At 36.4% G+C, this 19,776-nt stretch overlaps 1 protein-coding gene across 4 annotated transcripts in view; it reads right to left on the minus strand.

Moving 5' to 3' along the window:
• The window catches only part of cntn4 (contactin 4), a 160,581-nt gene that overhangs the window by 92,652 nt on the left and 48,153 nt on the right, over positions 1–19,776 (minus strand). For all 4 annotated transcript variants that reach the window (XM_082190171.1, XM_082190169.1, XM_082190168.1 and 1 more), the window contains exon 4: positions 5,312–5,487. In XM_082190171.1, coding sequence (XP_082046297.1) covers positions 5,312–5,487 — 176 coding nt within the window. The remainder of the gene's footprint in view (positions 1–5,311; positions 5,488–19,776) is intronic.

The following is a 19,776-nucleotide window of genomic DNA, read 5'->3' on the forward strand; positions in this document are numbered from 1 at the left end:
AAGAAAAACGACACCACTGAAGAACTTCCAGCTCTGCAAAATCGTTCTGATGGGTTGTACAGTAATCTAAATGAACCTGACTATCAAGTGCCGCAACCATGGGTGATTTGTAAATGCCAGCATAACTTATTATGGTCCTAGTGAGCTGTCGCGTCTTTATAAAGACTGGTGAAACCCGCGACCCACCCACCACAGGAAGGAGAAATAATACTCAAATCAGACTTGCAGAGGAACTCCAGCTGTTTTTCACTGTCAATTGGGACAGAATAAAAAGAAATTCCTCAAATAATTGATTAACAGCTCTCTTTCTCTCTCTCTTTATTAGTCACATATCTCAAATTCTTGGCTACAAAAAAAAAGCTAACCATTATTGCTCAGGAAAAAAATATAGTTCATTAATATGTGTAAACTAACAGTGGGGCATGTTGGCACACAATCACTACGATGAATCGCTTAAAATATAATTGGAATCACTTCGAAAAGGAAGATACAGTAAGTTAAGTGCAACATGTGCAGCACAAATCTGGCTACATAAAATTATAATGAGAACACGACTGTAAAAGAATGTTATGAATTCTTTGTGAACTCTGGACTTCATCGCAGCTTTCATTGGCCAAGGACCACCACAAGGACCGCATCACAATGGCTATGTTTCCAGGTGGACCATAACATTTTTTGACACACGCGTCTTCCGGAAATCCTGTGGAATTCAACCAATCAGACGACGACTTTGAAACTCACAAAGTTTTTCCTGTTTTGTGTGCCTTATGCAGATGTTTAGCCAACAGTCCATGGGCATGATGTCTGAAGATGAGACTATGAGAATGTAAGATATGCTGTTGCTGCATAAAAAGACATACATAAATTCCATAGCAAATCAAGGCAGGTGGAGCTGGGGAAGGCGGAGGGAAGGTTTCAGAGTGAGAACTCTGATAGCGCACTGTACGACTAGCCTACAACAGACATCTGGTTGACTATTTAAAATGTAGAGCAAGCAATCTCATTGGCTGCCGAAACAACAAAGGTCAATCAGCCTGTGCCATGCAGTAATAATAGGATTGCTTGCAGATTGCATGTAAAGCCAGGGACACACTTAATGACTGTAAGGCCGATTATAAATGTAATTTGATACTTACGACTAAACATGCCCAAAAGCGCCAAGTAAGTGACAGTTGCGTTCAGTCTGTGTTTAAAATCTGCTTCAGTCACTGGAAACAGTCTGTAAGTGTGTTCAGTTCAGTCTTAGAATGTTTCAGCTAGCCGGCATAAAGGACCTATCAGCCTGCGCCCTCTGGAGTTTAATGACTTAACTAGATATTTAAACAGCAAAATAATTATGAAATGCAAATGATTAATAAAAAAACAAAAGGAGAACACACAAAAATATCAAACCCATGTTTCAGCCAATGAAATTAGTATTTACTGAACCGTATAAATCTGGAACATATAAAAATGTAAATATGCCTCAATATAAACCTGACACTTATGAAGAATACAGGTTAGACTAAATGATATACAGTAGTTCACAATTGCTTTAATGTATAACACTGTGGTTTAGTCCAGTCTAGTCTAGTTCTAGTACAGTGGATAACATTCACAAAAACAATCCTAATTTAAAACAATTTTGAAGATGGTTGAAACTACTTCTAAAGAAAACAAGCATTTATGCAATCAGACTCCAAACCTCATCGTTACTGAGATACAGCCATTGTGACAACTACACCTGGTATCTTCACTATATATAGTAGGTAATGTCTTCAGCATTCACTGACCCATCAAATAACATCAGCTGAACTGCAAAATACTCTATTCAACCTGTCACCACAATTTTCAACATGTTGTTAACGCTACACATACACAGTTTAATTTCTTACCAAGTCAAAAAAAACTTTAATTGTTATTGCACATTTAGAGTGAGGTCTTTTTCAAGACTCAGATATGAAAATGAGAAGATGGTACATATGTGAAATATGATTAAGACGCAGCCTTCTCTATCAGTGGCATTTTAATTAAAAACATTCTGCAATTCCCCAGAATGCAATTACTGCTTTAGGGATTGGTGCATCGACACTGACAATTTTTCTCATTTCCTATGCATCTACTGACAACCCTTTCAATTTCTGCTTAATTCATCCAGTCCTATTCAGAGAGAGTGAAAAAGAAAACATTTTATCACTTCCAATGAAAGTCTCTTTAATAACCAGTACTTTTGATAATTTGAAAGCACACAAAGGCACCGTACAAGCTTACACCCAAGTAACCATAAATGTATTTTCACAAATTAAGTGATTTTCACGGTCATTTATTTGAAACGAAAAGGCAGAGCTGTTTAGAGACAAATACATTCTAAGAGGCGCGAACTAGTTTATGAGCCACCTATTATTTCTAAAGCTAGTCCTGACAGAACGCTGCTAAAAGTCTGCATAAAAAACACATTTTTGTGCAAATTATATACAATTATATATAAAAAAACAAAACAAATAAAAACCCATGAAATTGCTTAACTAACAGTTTTCTTTCCTGTGTTAATGCATTTATTATTGAAACAAGTTTTTGAAAATAACAAAAGAAGAGTCTCAACCAGAACAGTCTGGTTTAAAAAGCCATTCATTTTCTCCATACAAACATTTATTTTTAATAGGGTTACAAAGTTTTCAGAAACTTTCCAGAATTTTTGGAAACTTTCCAGGATTTCATTAAAAAATTACTGGAAATTTTCAGGCCTTTGCAACTCTAATTTTTAATGATAACATCAGTGTATGAACAGAACCAATATGAACTCTAAATTTCAGGTTGTTAAGGAATGATATATGCTCTGGTTTTATATTACACATGTTTATATATTATTTTTTATATTTAATTACGTAATTCACAATTCCTTATGAGATAAATATGAGTAGTATATATCCATGAAAGACGCTCAGTATACCATCTAGCTCTTTTATTAGATACAAAAAAATGGATTTGCCTGTGAGTGCAAGATGAGTCATTATAATTTTTTTGTAATTTTAAAGCGTAAATTTAAAAAAATGCATACATTAATTTGGTCGACTTTTAGAACTACACTAGCATATAAACGACCTTAAAGATTATACATATGAACCAACAGCCACAAACCTCCAATATTAATTTCTCCATGCTACTTTATGAAGTGGTCTGAAATCAGCATCTTCCACCATCCACTTTACAGCATTAAAACTAATACAAGTTCGAAATATGACTTCTTGACTTCACCTTTATGCATTCTCATGCACAACGTGGTCTCCTACAAATTCTCCTGCATTAGATACCAAATTAGAAAATATCCCATCTAATAACATCAGCTGCCCTTTAAATTATTCTCTTGAACCTGCACCACTCCATCATGCGGCGGAGTTAATTAAGCTATGGAGAGAGTAATAAAGAAGATGGATGTGGAGCAGTCAGAGACGCGTGCCCCCACCACACGACAACAACTGAAGCCTAGTAAGGTCAGAGACCAGCGATTGATGGATCTGTCAGCCAATCGTCTTACGATGACAGCGGACTTCCTCCCCACAGAATTGGATTGTTCCCTGCCCTGCAGTGCCATCGTCTTCAGGCAGTGGCCTTGCTGGGAACAGAATTCATTCGGAAAGGCTTGTTTGTCATTTGCTATCAGTGCCATATGCAAAGACGTGTCAGCCAATCAGTGTGATTTTAAATGTCATGATGGGGGAAATTCTATAGTCATAGCAAAACACTTTCAGTTCTCAACCAATTTCCGTACTAGAGCAAAAACTGTTGAATTAAGTTACCAGATTTTGTCCCGTTTGGTCCCGTCCGTTGGTTATTACTGTCGATTACCTCAGTTTCCGATTCAATAGCGCATTTGAACACGGTTGTCAATCCAGAAACTTTGCAGCATGGAAAACTAAACTCGTATGCAGATTGTGAATGGGTAATAAACAGAAAACAAGAGAAGAGATCTCCTTTAATAATGACTTCAATCTCTAAAGTGCAAGCTCAGTTTTCTTCACTCTCGAAAACTTATAATAAAATAAGCTGTCTTAATTGTATAGTGGATCTCTTATTTACATTGCGTTTCCACTTTGTTGGTTAAAAATGTAAGAATTCGCAAGCATGCAGTTCACGTTGAACAAAACAAAACCTTGAGTTTTACTGACTAGCGAGTTTATGCGCTCAACAGATGTGATTGTTTTACTTACTTTACTTATTATCTCTTTATAAGGCAGTGAGCAGACCATTTTTCATTTTGGAAATAAAAACTTGCTCAGGGTTAATTGTTATTATTTTTTAATTTTGAGTGAAAATTGCTTAATTAACAATTGTTAAATAAAAAAAAGATATGAAAAAATTTATTAGTACTATTATTTATTTATTGTAGACCACATTTATAAAATAAAAAAATCGGTATTCCAGTTAATTTGCCACATTGTACATCCACTTTGAGTGCATTGCATTGTGGGGTCTGTATTTCACACAGAGTGGTCTGCACATTATGTAGTAGGTCAATCAGGTTTTCTATGCTTACAGAAAATTCAAATAGTGTGTGCAGCATATAGTGCAGAAATTATACAATTAGTACGCTAGTGTAACGCTTAGTTCCACAGAAGATGAAGACGATGATTCAATAACATAAGATTTAATATAATACTTAGAATAAACAGCCAACATACGAAACAGCGTGCTAACACGAACAATAGCAGACAACAACTGAATGAAAAGGAGGAACTTAAATACACGGTGGTGATGATGACACAATGACAAACAGCTGTGGTGATTATGAAGGTGTCCATGGTGACTGATCAGTGGCAGCAAATAGAACTAGGAACACATGTGACAAACTAAAATAAAAAGAACATACTGTAATGGTGACAGCTAGTTTGCTTTTCTAAACATGGTCTCATTATTTTATGGGCTGGATAGGGCTTTTTTAAGGCTGTGTGGAAAAGGTGGAGCTTGAACCAATTACATGCCAGTCGTAGCTTTAAAAACATCCATAACAAGGAACACAAGGTCTGAATGTGTTTTACTGAATCTCATTTTTTGATATCTCATTTTCAGGTGATGTAAATAATGACTGCAAGACTGAATCTGGCCCATGTGTGTGTATGTGAGATACAGACAGAGTTCTGCGAGAGAAACAAGAATGAGAGAGGGTGAGAAAGCGACCAGGCTCTCCTCAGGGAAAACATTTTCATTTTGATCATGTTATCAGTGAGGAGTACAAGGGCCAGTGTACCAGTCCGTGCTGTCAGGTCTGCAATGTCCTGTTTGTTTGGACCTTATCTGTGCTGCAAGTGTGATCAGAGATCAGAATGTGACTTACAGGCAAAGGTTAGGCTGGCCTCCCTGCTGACAATAGTCCCAAAAGAGTTGGAAGCAAGGCACTGGTACGTCCCAGCGTCCTCATCTTTATTGAGATGGTTGATGCGAAGGTTGCCTCCAGAAAGGCTGTGATGGGAGCCGGGTTTAGGATTGACCAGACTGCCATTTAGCTTCCACCTACAAGACAAAGGAGTTTACAGTTCAGAGATTTCAATATGAACTCAGACATTTCTCATCATGACCTTCCATGACGAAACTGTCACAGCAAGGCTTATTAATGTTATAGCTCTATGCTCTTATTCTCAAAAATAAGAGCATTGGAAATATTTTTATAAATACATATTTTACACTACCGAAAGTTTAGGATCAGCAAGTAAAAAAAAAAAAAAAAAAAAAAAAGTTTATTCAGCAAGAATGAATTAAAGTGATCAAAAGTGACAAGTGTCTATTTCAAATAAATGCTGTTTTTTATATATATATTAAAATATGTTAAAATAGAAAAGATATTTTACATTGCAATAATATTTCACAAAATTACAATTATTACTGTATTTTGTGATCAAATAAATGCAGCCTTGGTGATAAGACATTCAATTTAGAAGAAACATCTGAGACAAAGTTGATACTTAAATAAAATATTCCTCAATTAAAAATCTCATGAAGTATGAAAAAGCAACCACTGAAATAAAAATAATTTTGAATATATATTCATAGAACCATGTATACTAAATGAGGCAAGGGTGTAGAGTTACATTCAAGTTACTTTAAGGAAATTATTATTAAGGAAAAAACTTTTAAATATGTCATTTTGGTGATCAAAAATGAGTTGTAAAGGATAAAATTATTGACTACAGGGGGACTTTAAAAGACAACAGAAATTATGTTCACAATAATTGGAAGAATTTGGACATTTCATTTACATATTTTGGGACCACTGTACAGTATATTATGGTGAATTAATATACAGAATGTATCTCTGAATAGTTCATATATTTCCATTTATTAATTTAATTTATAAAATTTTGCATAATATATAAAGTATAAAATGTAAAAAGTAAATCTTCAGGTTTAAAAACACAGCAGTCAATATCAGCTAATAAAGTTTAATAAGAAAGCACATGGCCGGAAGCAGGTTGTTTTGCACAAATATCGGCTGTCGTCAGACACGTGGGTACAAATCTGGGCTGGTGAAACAAAAGTTCTAAGTGAGATCCCACATTAAAACAACCAGTGAACTGCACTGAGTAACTGAGATGCACTGCTGTTATTAGACTCCAGAGTAAAGCACTTAGTACACTACACTAACTCCAAGGGGATTGTCCTTGCAATTAGTGCACTGTAAAGTGCTTTGCATAAAATGTGTCTGCTAAATGAAAAGCAACCATCTGTAGCCCTGATAAATTCAGAAGCCTGTATTTTTCCCCATACCAAGATTAATGCCCAGAATGGCACGACTTGTGACCATCCATCTTGTTGAACACAAAGTCATACAGCATCAAATGTGAGCTTTATCACGGCAGAGCACCAATTAAAACTAATATTTGAAGTAAGCATTTCTGTATTTTATAGCATGCAGTATGATTACTAGGAATTTATTGAGATTACTTAAGGATTTAATTCATTTAAGATATCAGCGGATTCTCCAACCCTTCAAACAGCCTTATTAAAATAAAACAATCTGCCAAATCAATACAAAACCCCACATATAAACCAGACTTTTAAAAAACGTTCTCTTTTCATCATTAACTGTGGTAATGGGAAGAGGATGATACTGCGTTTATGAGGTTGTGTGTGTGAGTGGTTTATGAGAGATCTACTGTATGTAGGGCTGCACTGTAAACTCAAACGCTCAAAATAATTAATTGGTTTGAGTAGGGCAGACTTATATTCAAATTTGTTAAAAAAAAAAGAACTTTAAAGTATTTAGAACTTTCTTTTTCTTTTGAGCTCACGAAACTGACACATTTTAAGTAATCTGAATGGTTTCATTAATTTGAGTTTAATGAACTTGTTTCTTTTAAGTTTTTTTTTTGTGCAAGATCAAGTAGTGTTTAATGCTTTGCTATGCTAATTTAGAAGAGTTTCTGTTATTGTTATGTTTTTTTGTGTGTAGGTGTGTGTGTGTGTGTGGGTGGGGGGGTGTGTGGCTACCATCATGGTGACAAGTGGAGCATGAGCTTAGTTTGACTACTGGTATATGTTAAATGTTCTGTTATCTTATGCCTGCAACAGACAGATCCCAGATTGCAATTTTGGCAATCGCAATACAAATCACACTGTACGACATGGATCTAATAAACTTGGGTACGACATGTATGTAGACTGTACGATAATGACACCTATTGAATTGTAGGCTACGACAAAAGTACGACAAAAACAAGGAAGAATAAAACATCATCAGCATGCGATAGTGGTAAACAAATAGAGCAAGATCAATCGGACGGCAATTGTGTTTTCTTAGTGCGCTGAAAAAAGAGGAAGCGAAAGGGGAGAATATGGATGCACTCATGGCTAAGGAAAAGAGGTCAACTTGGCATGCCAATTTTGCAAATGGAGCTTGAGGTCAGTAGTTTTAAGTTTTAGTGGCAGCAAACACATTGTTAGGTGATCATGCAAAATTTCTGACACTGTAATAAAATTATCGCAGGCTATCATTGGTTCAAAAGGAATTTTACTCCGAAATTTCAAAGACAAATTTTTCGAAATAACATGCACCAATGAATCATTCAGATCAGAAACTAAATTAGAAAGTACATACAGTAGGGGCAATTTTGTTTTCAAGTAGACATTTTATAGCCAACAGCCTTCAGTTCATGACACAAGACAAACCATTTTAGATTTGTGATATCCACAAGGCGCCCTGCTTTGTGCCTGACAGGCTGATTAGCCTTACAGGCTCAATATGGTTGGACACTTTCCACCAATCTCTCCTGCAGATGTTGCAGTAAACAGCACAAAAACTGGTATGTCCATGTGAACAAGATGTTTCAACTTTTCCTGGAAGAGGAAGATTGGAAAATTAAATCTGCTATAACATTATTTTCTGTAACCATTTAGGAGTACAATTGCTTCCAAGCTAACATACATGACCTAAAAGCCACAAAACTTGACTGAATTCACAAAAGCTCTGTCCTTTTTAAAGGCGCACTGAAGTGCCTTGGAACACGCAGCGTTGTATGTTGCGTTGATGTCATTTCCACTAAAACAGGAAGCTAAGGCGGGACATATTGAATGGCCCCTCCCCCTTTTCAAATAGCCAATAGCGTTTAGTTTACCTCACAGACTGCAAGTCGTACATGCCAGCACCATGGAAGCGAAACCAACGTACAGTTGGAAAAAGGAATAAAACTCAAGCGTTTGAGCAACCAAACACACATCTCCAACCCATATTGCTCCGTGACGTGTCAACGGTCGCTTTGGCCAGGTGGTATTTGTAGCATAGGTAGCGGGACGCTTTAGATTCTAGAGAGCATTTGATTGGACAGAAGATGTGATTAAAAGCTGAAGTCCGCGGTGATGTCATAAAAATCTGTGATCTATTTTAGCGGAAGTGAGAGACTAAGTTTTGAATGCTTATACTGTATCTCCTAAATGCGAATTTTGTCATTGTTTTGGAACACACCAGCTTATTCATAACCTTAAGGCTATGCATATTCATACTAAAAGCTTAATTTTTTTAAATTTTGATTTCAGGGGGCCTTTAAAGGGATAGTCCACCCAAAAAACGTACTCACTCTTGTGCTGTTCTAAATCTTTATGAGTTTCTTTCTTGTATGGAACACAAAAGAAGATATATTGAAGAATATTGGTAATATTGACAAAAAACTGTTTCAGAATACATTCTTCATTATATCTTCTTCTGTGTGCAGCAGGGGAAAAAAAGCATAAAATTTGGAACGACATAAGGGTGGGTAAATGATGACAGAATTTTCTTTTTTTGGGTGGACTATCCCTTTAACTAGCAAGAAATCTAATGTTAAATCGCCCCTTTCAGCATGTAGTACATTCACACTGTGCTTTCCTAAATGGTGTTTGTAGCACAACATCTTGTTTTCTTTGTCTGTTTCCCATTTGTATACAGATGCATCTTATTTTCCTAAACAAAAACAGAATCTCCCTAATGCCCCCTGAGAGGAGGGTCATTTGCAAACTCTTCACACCAGGAAGCGACTGCGTGTCTATGCAAAGCAGAGCAGAAATAATATGGGTGTAGCCCTACATCACTTCTTTCAGGACTTCTGCTCTCGAGTCTATTTGAATCCAGTACCTCTAAATCAAAGACACCCGCACATTCCCACCGCTTCTGCAAGTGTTTTCAAATACAAAAACGCAATAAATATTTCATATTTGTAGGCCACAGTGAACGATACTGCACAGTCTTTAGAGATGCCAGTAATTGATAGGAGTGGTGAGTTTCCAAATCTCAGGCTCAATAATAAGATGATTTCTCCTTCCTGTTAGTTTCCAAGTGCCCTTCTCTGCTCCGTTTGATCTTAGGGAGGCTGATGAAAAGAAAAAAGGACGAGCAGTTATTTCTTGTTTGTTTGAGATTCCTGATTTGGCGATTTGTGAAGGATAAAAGCGCACTTGCAATTAAGAATAATGACAACATCATGTGAAATCAAACTCATAAAAGAAATGTTTGTTGAAAAGTCCCAAATGATATATCGCTTCTAAGACATCTAATTATATAACGTAACATTGCATCGAAACAAGAAAAGGGTACGAATGGATGTCATCAGTTATTAATAACCCCCTGTCCTTGGAAGAAATTGAGATTTCACCACCTACAGTTCCCATCTTGGGTGACAAAACATCCAGTTCGTGTCACAGACAGCCTGTGTTATTTCTCTTTATCTCCAAGTTTTTGTGACACATTTGCATTTTCACACTATGCCAATGCTTCGTTCATGTTTCATCATGGGGGCCTGAAATACTGCCGCATTCTCCCGAAAAATGTAACAACTTTATTTCAAAAGATCAATTATCAGCATAGAAATGAGAATGCTGCTATGTGACAGCATGTCAAGAAACTTTGTGTAACCGTTAAAAAAACGGCCACTTCCCATCTGCTGCTGTAACTATGGCTACAGGCTATCCTTTGATTGACAATTCCTCCTCAACTTCACGACTAGGTGATGCAAGGATACTCTATAGCATTCTCTAGTCTCCTTCATGTCTTAAGATGAGCTTCTTGAAGTGAGGTAAAGAGGAGAAGTGAATTAGAATGAGAAGCTGCAGAGAGAGAGGGTGGGACATCTGAAGTATAAGGAGCAGCTGTCGCCTCAGATGAAGAGAAGCTAGCAGTATAATTTACAATAAGTTGTTAAACTTCAATTACACCGCCGCTCCAACCTTCTCTACAAGGAATAGGTGTTACAAAGCGGCAGACCATGGAAGGTTAAGGGGGTTTTCAATAAGCAATGATATAACATGCCTTTTTTCTGTTTTATTCTTGGTATTTTGATGAGAGTTAAAAGATAGTGAACGAGCAGAGAGGAACTTAAAGTATTGGGAGAAGATGGTACAATGAGATAACTCGTTAAATAATGCAATATCCGATATGCGACACAATAATGCTGTAGGAGCCTAAATGCAGTTAACTGATAAATAATTTTTATTTATGCGTTAAATAGTAATTTACATGATTCCTTTATGTGGAAGAAATTGAAGGGAATATTTACAGTATTTACAGGTTGATGCAGTTAATATTTACAGTAATGCAAGGAGTTAATTTTGTAATTATCTAATATGGGTATGGATAATTTAGAGTGCATTTATATTACATTGGTGATATTTGGGGAATAGAGGACTGTTATCGCATTTTTACCTAAATTGCATGTACCTTTAATTGCTTGGAAAACTCTCGCGAGAATTGTAAATGTTTCGGAGTGAACAGTCAGGCAAGCAGAGAGTGGAGCCATATAGTTTTTTGACCTTTTCTCTCTCTCCCCTTTTTTGTCGTTAATTAATAATTTTTATTTTATGTAATATTCCTGTGCTGATGTTTTTGATGCTAACTGAGTAAACGGATACGTTTTTTCACGAGTGGTTCTGTGAATTTATTGATGTGGATTCCGACGAAGGGAGTGGACAAAGTGTCAAGCTAAGGCTTCATTTAGTGGAAACCTACAAATGCTTTAGGTGTGTAAAATCTATTTAATATATTTCAAAGACGGAAAATGATATAACCAACAGTGTTTCAACAACATAAATTGAATATTCAAATGTAAAAATAAAACTACTTAGTTTAAGATATTGATTCTTAAAAAGAATACAAAAGTTATTCAGTGAAAGAGCAGTGAGTAATTATCTCTTTGTCTATAGCAGGTTTATTAGGCTGATGTCACTTTAAAAGCTGCACGGATCCAATATATTGTTACACATGCTTTCTTTTTCAACTGTTTACTCCACTTAAGACATAAGTTTACGTGAAAACTCAGCAAGAAGAGAACTAAAAGTGCTGTCTGAGAGGCGGCTTCCAGTGCATGTGAGCAGGCCCTACTACGCTTATTTCACCTAATAACATTAAGTCATGTATCCAGTCTATTCTCTGCTTTCTGCGTCAAGATAAAACGTAGACTTTTCATAATCTTTTGAAGTGTTAAAATCATTCAGTTATTGTAAGCTATTGCGATGTGCATATCGTGGTATGTACTTTTGTGATATTTCGATATACCATGCAGCCCTCCTCCATACTCTACTGTTCAAAAGTTAGTAACATTTTTGAAAGATATTTTGGTTGCAATCTATTTTACAGTACATGCACTTACGTGTACTTACAGTGTACTTACCTAAGAAAGTGCTGGTTAATATGAGGTAACTACATGGTTAAGCTTAGGTTTAAGGGTAGGTTCAGAGTTAGTACCTAGTTATTACCCAGTTGATGTATAACTATAATAATTACATATGTACATGGGAAACCACGATACATATTTTTTAAGGATATATTTAATGAAAAAATTAAAAGAACGTTCAAAAGAACAGCATTTATTCGAAAAAGAAAACTTCTGTAACATCATACATTTGTATACAATGATCAATTTAATGCGCCCTTGCTGAACAAAATTATTTATTTCTTTATATATACCACATGGAAAATATGTGATTCCAACATGGAAAATATGCGATTCCAATGGTTATGTGACAGTGCTAATATCTAATTTTAGCCGCGTTTCCACCGCAGGAACTTTCCCCAGGAACTAGGAACTTTGGGCTGGTACTCGATGTGTTTACACCGCAGGAACCAGGGTCTAAATGAAGTTCCGGGTAAATATTTCCCCCTCCGATAGTCCCTGCTCATGAGGTAGTACTTTTTCAAAGTTCAGGAACTTTCAGGGGTGGGACTTGTGCGCTGCACAAGCTGATTGGTTGTGTTCACGCCGCATTTTGGTTGAATGAATCCACGCAGCATTTTATTTATTTTTAACCTCCCTTTTTAAAAAATCTATTGCGGTTCGTGTCGTGGCTTCATGCAGTAAGAGTTGTCTGTCTGCAAATATGTAATTTAATAAAAAAACTGGTGGACTGGCGACGAGTTTCAGGCTTTATTAAGGGTATTTGTGGAAGAGGAAACTTTCTGCGCGTTCGTCCCAGCCATCTCACGGTCAATGTCCGCAATAGCTGATAACGTACAAATGTTATATCTAACGTTAGCATTACGAGCTTACTGAACACGCTTTATCAGTGCTCGTCTCTTTTCTGCCACAGCTTTTATTACTAAGTCATTATGTTTACACATTGTCATCTATTGCAAGGCACTCCAAACCATGTTACAAATTTACTATAACAGGATTGAAATAGCGCTTTGAGGTTAGTAACAAACAACTATTTACAAGACTGTCACTATTTATGATAGACGGGGTTCAGGCTTTTTTTAAGCGTATTTGCGAAAGAGGAAATTTTTGCGCGTTCGTCCCAGGCATCTCACAATAACTGATAACATACGTTGTCTAATTTTATACGCAAGCTTTCTGAACACGCTTTAGTATCAGTGCTCGTCTATTTTGTTTTGTTGATTACCTCGTTAGTAAACCAATACATAACTGCAGCACAGTTTGAATCTCCTCCATACTTAAATGTGGCGCTCAAAACTGATTACTGTCCGTCGCAGACTGGGAGGAGCAGTTGCGCGCAGTTTACCTTCCCGGTACTTTAGACCGCGGTGTAAACGCAGAAAGTAATCTAAAAATGTCCTTCACTTGTGAACATCTAAATCAACTGTGCACGGCTCCCAGCAGTACTTGATTCTGATTGGTCAATCAAAAAAATCATGCAGTCAAGTGCTCACCTTTTTCAATTGAGGTGAAAATTGATCTCTCTAGAGAACTCATGGGGAAATCTCAGAGTCAAAATAAGACACACCGGAGTTTTGCCAGATGAGAAGTTTATTCTATGTATCATCTTTTTACTATTTTAATTCATTTTATTTAATTCGTTTTAATTTCCCCTGCTTTTATTTTGTGTCTATTTTCTATGCAACGCTTTATGAATTGCTATAGTGTGATTATTATAATTCCTTTCTATGTAAAGCTTTTGAATAACTGTTTGAATTTTCCTTGCTTTTATTTTGTGATTATTTTTATTCCTCTCTATGTAAAGCACTTTGAATTATGAAATGTGCTATATAAATAAACTTGCCTTGCCTTGCCTTGCCTTGCCTATATTCTTGAAGCAGTAAACTGTACGATTGACTATTTGGGCAAGTGACTCATACATAAGAGAGATAATAATTTCAACTTTTTCTTCTCACATAATAAACTAATTGCAACTCAGATAAATATGTTATGTCCATTTATTCATAAGTATCCATATAATAAACAAAAACAAATGTACAGCGATCAGCCTGTTAGGGTTTATTTGTGATAATATACCTTACTTATTCAAGTCCCAAAAATGATTCTATATGGCCAAATAAACCTGACACCTACACCAACAAAGGTGCGTTTTATAGGTCAGATCAGGTAGAAATGCACTTTTTCACTTTAAAGTTTAGTTTGACATAAAAATAATAGTACTGAAGTATGATTACATAGGATCACAACATCAAACACCTCACGGCAATGACAGCTTTAACCAGACGCTCCATTTGCTGAGCACATGCTTTACGCGCTCATGCTCAAACAGACACTTCGTAGTGCTATACAACACCACCTGGCTCAGGAGACAGGAGGCGGTTTGAGGATCTGTTGCACACTTTAAGTCTTTCTGCGTAACACATTCTTTACTAAAACCTTTCTTCAAGAACGTAGTCACACACCAGATGTCTTAGCTCAAAAACTACAATCACAACTTTGATTATCTTCCGGGCTTGTACAAGGGCTTAAAAGTATACTTTAAATAAAAACATACAATTCTGCCATCATTACCTGGTGTCGTTCCAAATAATAATTTAAAAAACATTCTGACCAAACATTTGCATTTACATTGATGATTGCAAGAGCTTTCGAGCTTCAAAAAGAACGCGAAACACCATAAAGTATAAAATGGGGTCCATATGACTATATTTGGCACTATATTTAAAATCATCTCAAGTAATACAATACCTATATGGAACAGAGTGAAATTTAAGCCATTATTCATGAAAATGTTCACCTCCTGTGAGCAATTAGAGTCAGTGAGTTGAACCTGGGAACTGAATCAGTCCAATTCATGAACAAATCATTTTGTGAACCACTAATTCACTGACAAGATTCAGAAGAATACCAAAATTTCAGTAGTCAGTACCAATACCAGTAAAATGTCACGATTCTCAATACCAATTTCAGTACCAGACAAAAACTGATGAATTAAGTACTTTAAAAAATGGTAGTCCATTGGTTATCCCTGTCAATCACTGCAGTTTCCAATTCAATTGCGCATTTAAAGGGTCATGAAACCCTAAACCAAATATTCTGAGATTTTAACAGAGGTATGTGTGTTGAACACCATTGAAGACAATGTTAGCATCTGTTAGATTTAATAGTAGGGGGAAATTTTTTTTTTTTCTCCGCTATTTTCATCTTCCGGGTTTAAAATCTTCATCGTGTCCACGACACGTCACAGCCTGTGACGTGACAGAGCACTATAGTACTTTGATGACTCATCGGTGTCTCATAATTATTTATGTGACTGAGTTTTCTTATCCAATGAGAAGACACTTGCTCTTAATTATTCATGACACCACGTGGAACTTTCCAATGACAGACATGTCAAACTGTGATATCGCGTAATAGATGAGAGAGGCAATGATGGGACGCGCGTTTGTTTTCGTGGTGCAAAAGTTCCAGTGCATCTTTCCCCGCAATGCTGCTAGACTCTGGCTGCGGGCGGTTGGTTGGCCATCAACCACGGACACATCTAAACTATGTGTGTGTAGCAACCACTCAACTGGAGAATGGTGGACTTCGGCCTTGTACACCAAGGCAGGTTGCGTCTTGCGAGTGATGCGGTCCCGAGGACTTTTCTATCGCTTTAGAGGTGTGTGTGTCTAAAATGTAACCCTGACCGTTTTACTTGCCTTCTGTTAAATAATCTCTCGTTATTAAAATTTAGATATTTCGATAATACCTCAATTGTATGGAACGTATGCTTAATTTGTGCAAATTTCTATGTCACTGTCCATCTTTATTATGTGGGTTTAGGGGGCGCGTAGATCTAGGCTATGTACGGAACGTTTTTTTTTTTTTTACTGAATTATTTTTATATTTTTTATATATGCATTTATAGTGTGTATATAAACAAATTCTAGCATTTCCTCATGTTTTACCACTGATTTTTAGTGACAGTCGATATGCATGGGCCACTGGCGATGACAGTTTCCCCCCCTCCCCTGCCATGCCATACCACACCCACTCCCCTCCCTTCTTCTCACAGCCATCCACGCCCATTTAAGTTGCATTTTTCAAAAAGATTGTGAGCTAGACTTGAGCTGAAAAGGGGGGTTTCATGACCCTTTAAATACAGTTGTCAATCCAGAAACTTTGCAGTGTACTTAGCAGCATGAAAAACTAAACTTGTATTCAGACAATGGGTAATAAACAGAAAACAAGAGAAGAGCCCTCCTTTTATAATGACTTAGGCTCACTGAATTCTGCACTCTTGCGATAACTCTAATTATAATTTTTAAAAGCTGTCTTAATTGTACAATGAATCTCATTTACATTGTGTTTACACTTTGTTGGTTATAATGAAAGGATTCATGAGCGTTCAGCTCGCTCTGAAAAAAACATAACCTCGTGCATTTTCAGCAGTGTTAAACTTAGTGTTAAATTTGTCAGCTCTTTTTTTTTATTTAGTCTTGGGGTACATTTACACGACAACGATGTGCTAAGAATGGAAACGTTTTTCCTTTGCTTGTCCAAATGTTGTCAAAACTACTAAAAACGCTGTTATGTATGCAGAGCCGATCAGCCCTATACGCACACTACGCAAGGTGCGTAGGGCCCCGCAAATTACTCAAGGCCCCGCCTCCCCTCGTGTCAAAGCGCGTCAATCAATGTTTACAATATCGATGAGAAAATGAAGCGGAACTATCCTTCTGGTCACGAAAAGAGAGAGAAAAAAACACCATGAGAGTTAATTGCGGCAACAGTTATCAGGTAGACTTGTGACTCTCCTCTCAAAGTTTGATGTCAGCAAAGAACAGTAGGCTAAAGTTAAGTTGATGTGCGTTGATTTATTATGTTTAATAAACGACAAAGGACAACGGTGTTTGTTTATAAACTGCAGCTCGGAAAAGATAACCGCGTCCGCGTTAACATGCGATCATATGAACGTGCATGAAATGAAACGCACACTTTCCAGCAGAAACATCTGTTGTGAGTTGGGACCAGTACAATATGGGCGTGATGGCACTCCTCATTATAGTTTTAAAACAAGACGATGATTATCTAGTTGCTAAGTCAAGGTTTAGTTACAACTCTGCACTAATGCAATATGGAAAGCAATGTATTGACATTGACTATTGATAGGCTCCATTGAATTTAAAATGTTGATTGGCTGGAGATTCTGGTCAATATGGATGCACATCCCTCAGTAAATAATAACCATCAAGAATCAAGAGTATCAAGAATTACTTTTATCATTTAAAAACACAGTGACATGCTATGGCGCCATTTTAGCTTTTATTCATTCACAGGATATGCATTTTTTATATCAATAATTCAATTTGTACTATTTAAAATGTGAATTCTTGATATTAAGAATTAACTTTTTACTAGTAACAATGTCTTCTGATATCAGGAATTACATTTTCACTAGAACTAGTTAAAGGAGGGATTGTAATGGGAACACTGGGGTATCAGGTGTGACTGTGTGGCAATGGCAAATGGTTCATGGCTCACGGGTCAGGTATGAGGGCCCCTAAACAGAATTTTGCTTAGGGCCCCAGGGAGGTCAGGATCGGCTCTGTATGTATGCCAGGCCAGTAGTTGGCGAAGTCACTTTCTAAAGAAACATTACGTGCCTATAGACTGAGCACGTAATACGCATGTGTGTGACGTCACCGTTTTCAAAAATTCGTGCTTTTGTTGTTTAAATGATAACGAGATTGTTTTCAAAAACTTGCACTTTGAAACCAGATTTTAAAAGCTTGTTTTCAGGCCGCCAAAACGCTGTTGTTGTGTGAATTAATGGCCCATTCCCATTTTTAGTTGAAAGCGGTGTTGTGTAAATGGCCTCTTAGTCTTAGACCTGTGCCAAATGTACTTTTTAGTTTTTATCATATTTAGTCAACCTTGTCCTGTTTTTGTTTAGTCAAGTTTTAGATCTTTATCACAGACAAGGCTTAAGCCTAGTTCAAGAATAAAATGAATGTTTGAGCTCTTTTAACTGAAAGCAACTTACAGTGACATATCATGTCTGTGAAACCAGGCCTAAATGTCTGAGCATTTTAGTCTAGTTTTAGTCAATGAAAACGTAGTCACATTTTCAATATGCTGCATAATGGTTGAATTAATAATCAAGATAATTGTGCACAAAATTATAATCACAACAATTGTTGTCATTTGAGATATTTATTTTTTCATTTAATCAGAATTATTGCACTTTCACCTATAGACATAAATCAAGATATTGTCAGCTCATACGCATGGTTTATTTTACCTCATCTAGTTTCTTGATTTATTATAGGCTATTTATCATATAAATTAACCTCTACATTATGAAAACTGGTAAAACAAGAAACTTCTCAAAAAATAAAACAGTGAAATTCCTAATTAGAAATTCCAATAATTGAAAATTACATGTTTTTCTATTAAAACAACAGCATAAAAGACTTTGTATTAAAAGCTTGTAGTAAAGGCTTGTACAGCAGTCTGTAAAATTGTGTCCTCTTTTTTTGGAGAAAAACAGTGATTTTGGTCAAGTTTTATTTTTTTAACAACATTTAAGTATTTTTTTCGTCGACGATATAGCATGTTGATATAGTCACAGTTACTGTTTAATGATATTGGTGTCGTCTCGTCATTTTCTCATCATAGTCATGGAAAAAAAGGACGTCAACGAACATTTTTCGCCATGGACTTCGTTAACAAAATTAGCACAACTAACCGACACCTCTGATTGGCCATTTTGATCCTGCGCTCAACAGATATGATTGTGATTGGCTACAATGCTCAACGCTTGTAAAAACACGCTTTAAAAAGAAACCTTTGACGAACAGATAGCACTCAAACAAACACCAACGAGTGCATTCGAAAGCAGCGTCTATCAGCGGCTACCGAATATACCTGGTACTCAGTACTACCGGTACTGCAGAAATGCTGGTACAATCAAGGTAGTACCTGTACATTTAACAACCCTAACTTGGAATATAGCGCACAGGCTCTAGGGAAGGATGGGAGTAGTTCAGGAGGTTGAACTTAATGCACTTTGAAAGTGATGGACACTCGAGCTGCCGAGAGAAGGACATTCATCAAAAGGCTCCATGATTCAACCTTCCTGACAGGAAAGAGGAAGCTACTGATTAGCTTTTCCATTAAGCTTGATCAATTCTGGAACTGCACAAGGATCCAACTTTCTACAGCACATCTGAACAGTGTCAGGGGAACATGTTCATTAGAGGCCAGACGCTACATTAGCATTCTTAAGAACATACTTTACCATAAATAAATAAATCATAAAATGTGAAGGAGAATTAAAACAGAGTCAGGCCAATATGTAGCTAAAAAATTCTCAATATTTTTTTTGTCTTTTGACAATATTTCTAAATATAAATCTCAATAATTATGCATTTGCTTGAAAACGGCTCAAAAATACACTACCACTCAAAAGTTTGTGATCATATGACATTGAAGAATATAGTAATGGCTGCTGAAAATTCAGCTTTGCCTTCACAGGAATAAATTACATTTTAAAATATATTCAAAAGAAAGCCATTTTTAAAAAACATAAAAAAACATTACCCACCACAAACTTTTGAACAGTAGTACATCACAATAATTATGTGTCTGTTAGTTCAAAAATATCAAGTAGATTCAACATGTT

Source organism: Leuciscus leuciscus, assembly GCF_965113295.1.
Source record: "Leuciscus leuciscus genome assembly, chromosome: 14".
Lineage (NCBI taxonomy): Eukaryota > Metazoa > Chordata > Actinopteri > Cypriniformes > Leuciscidae > Leuciscus > Leuciscus leuciscus.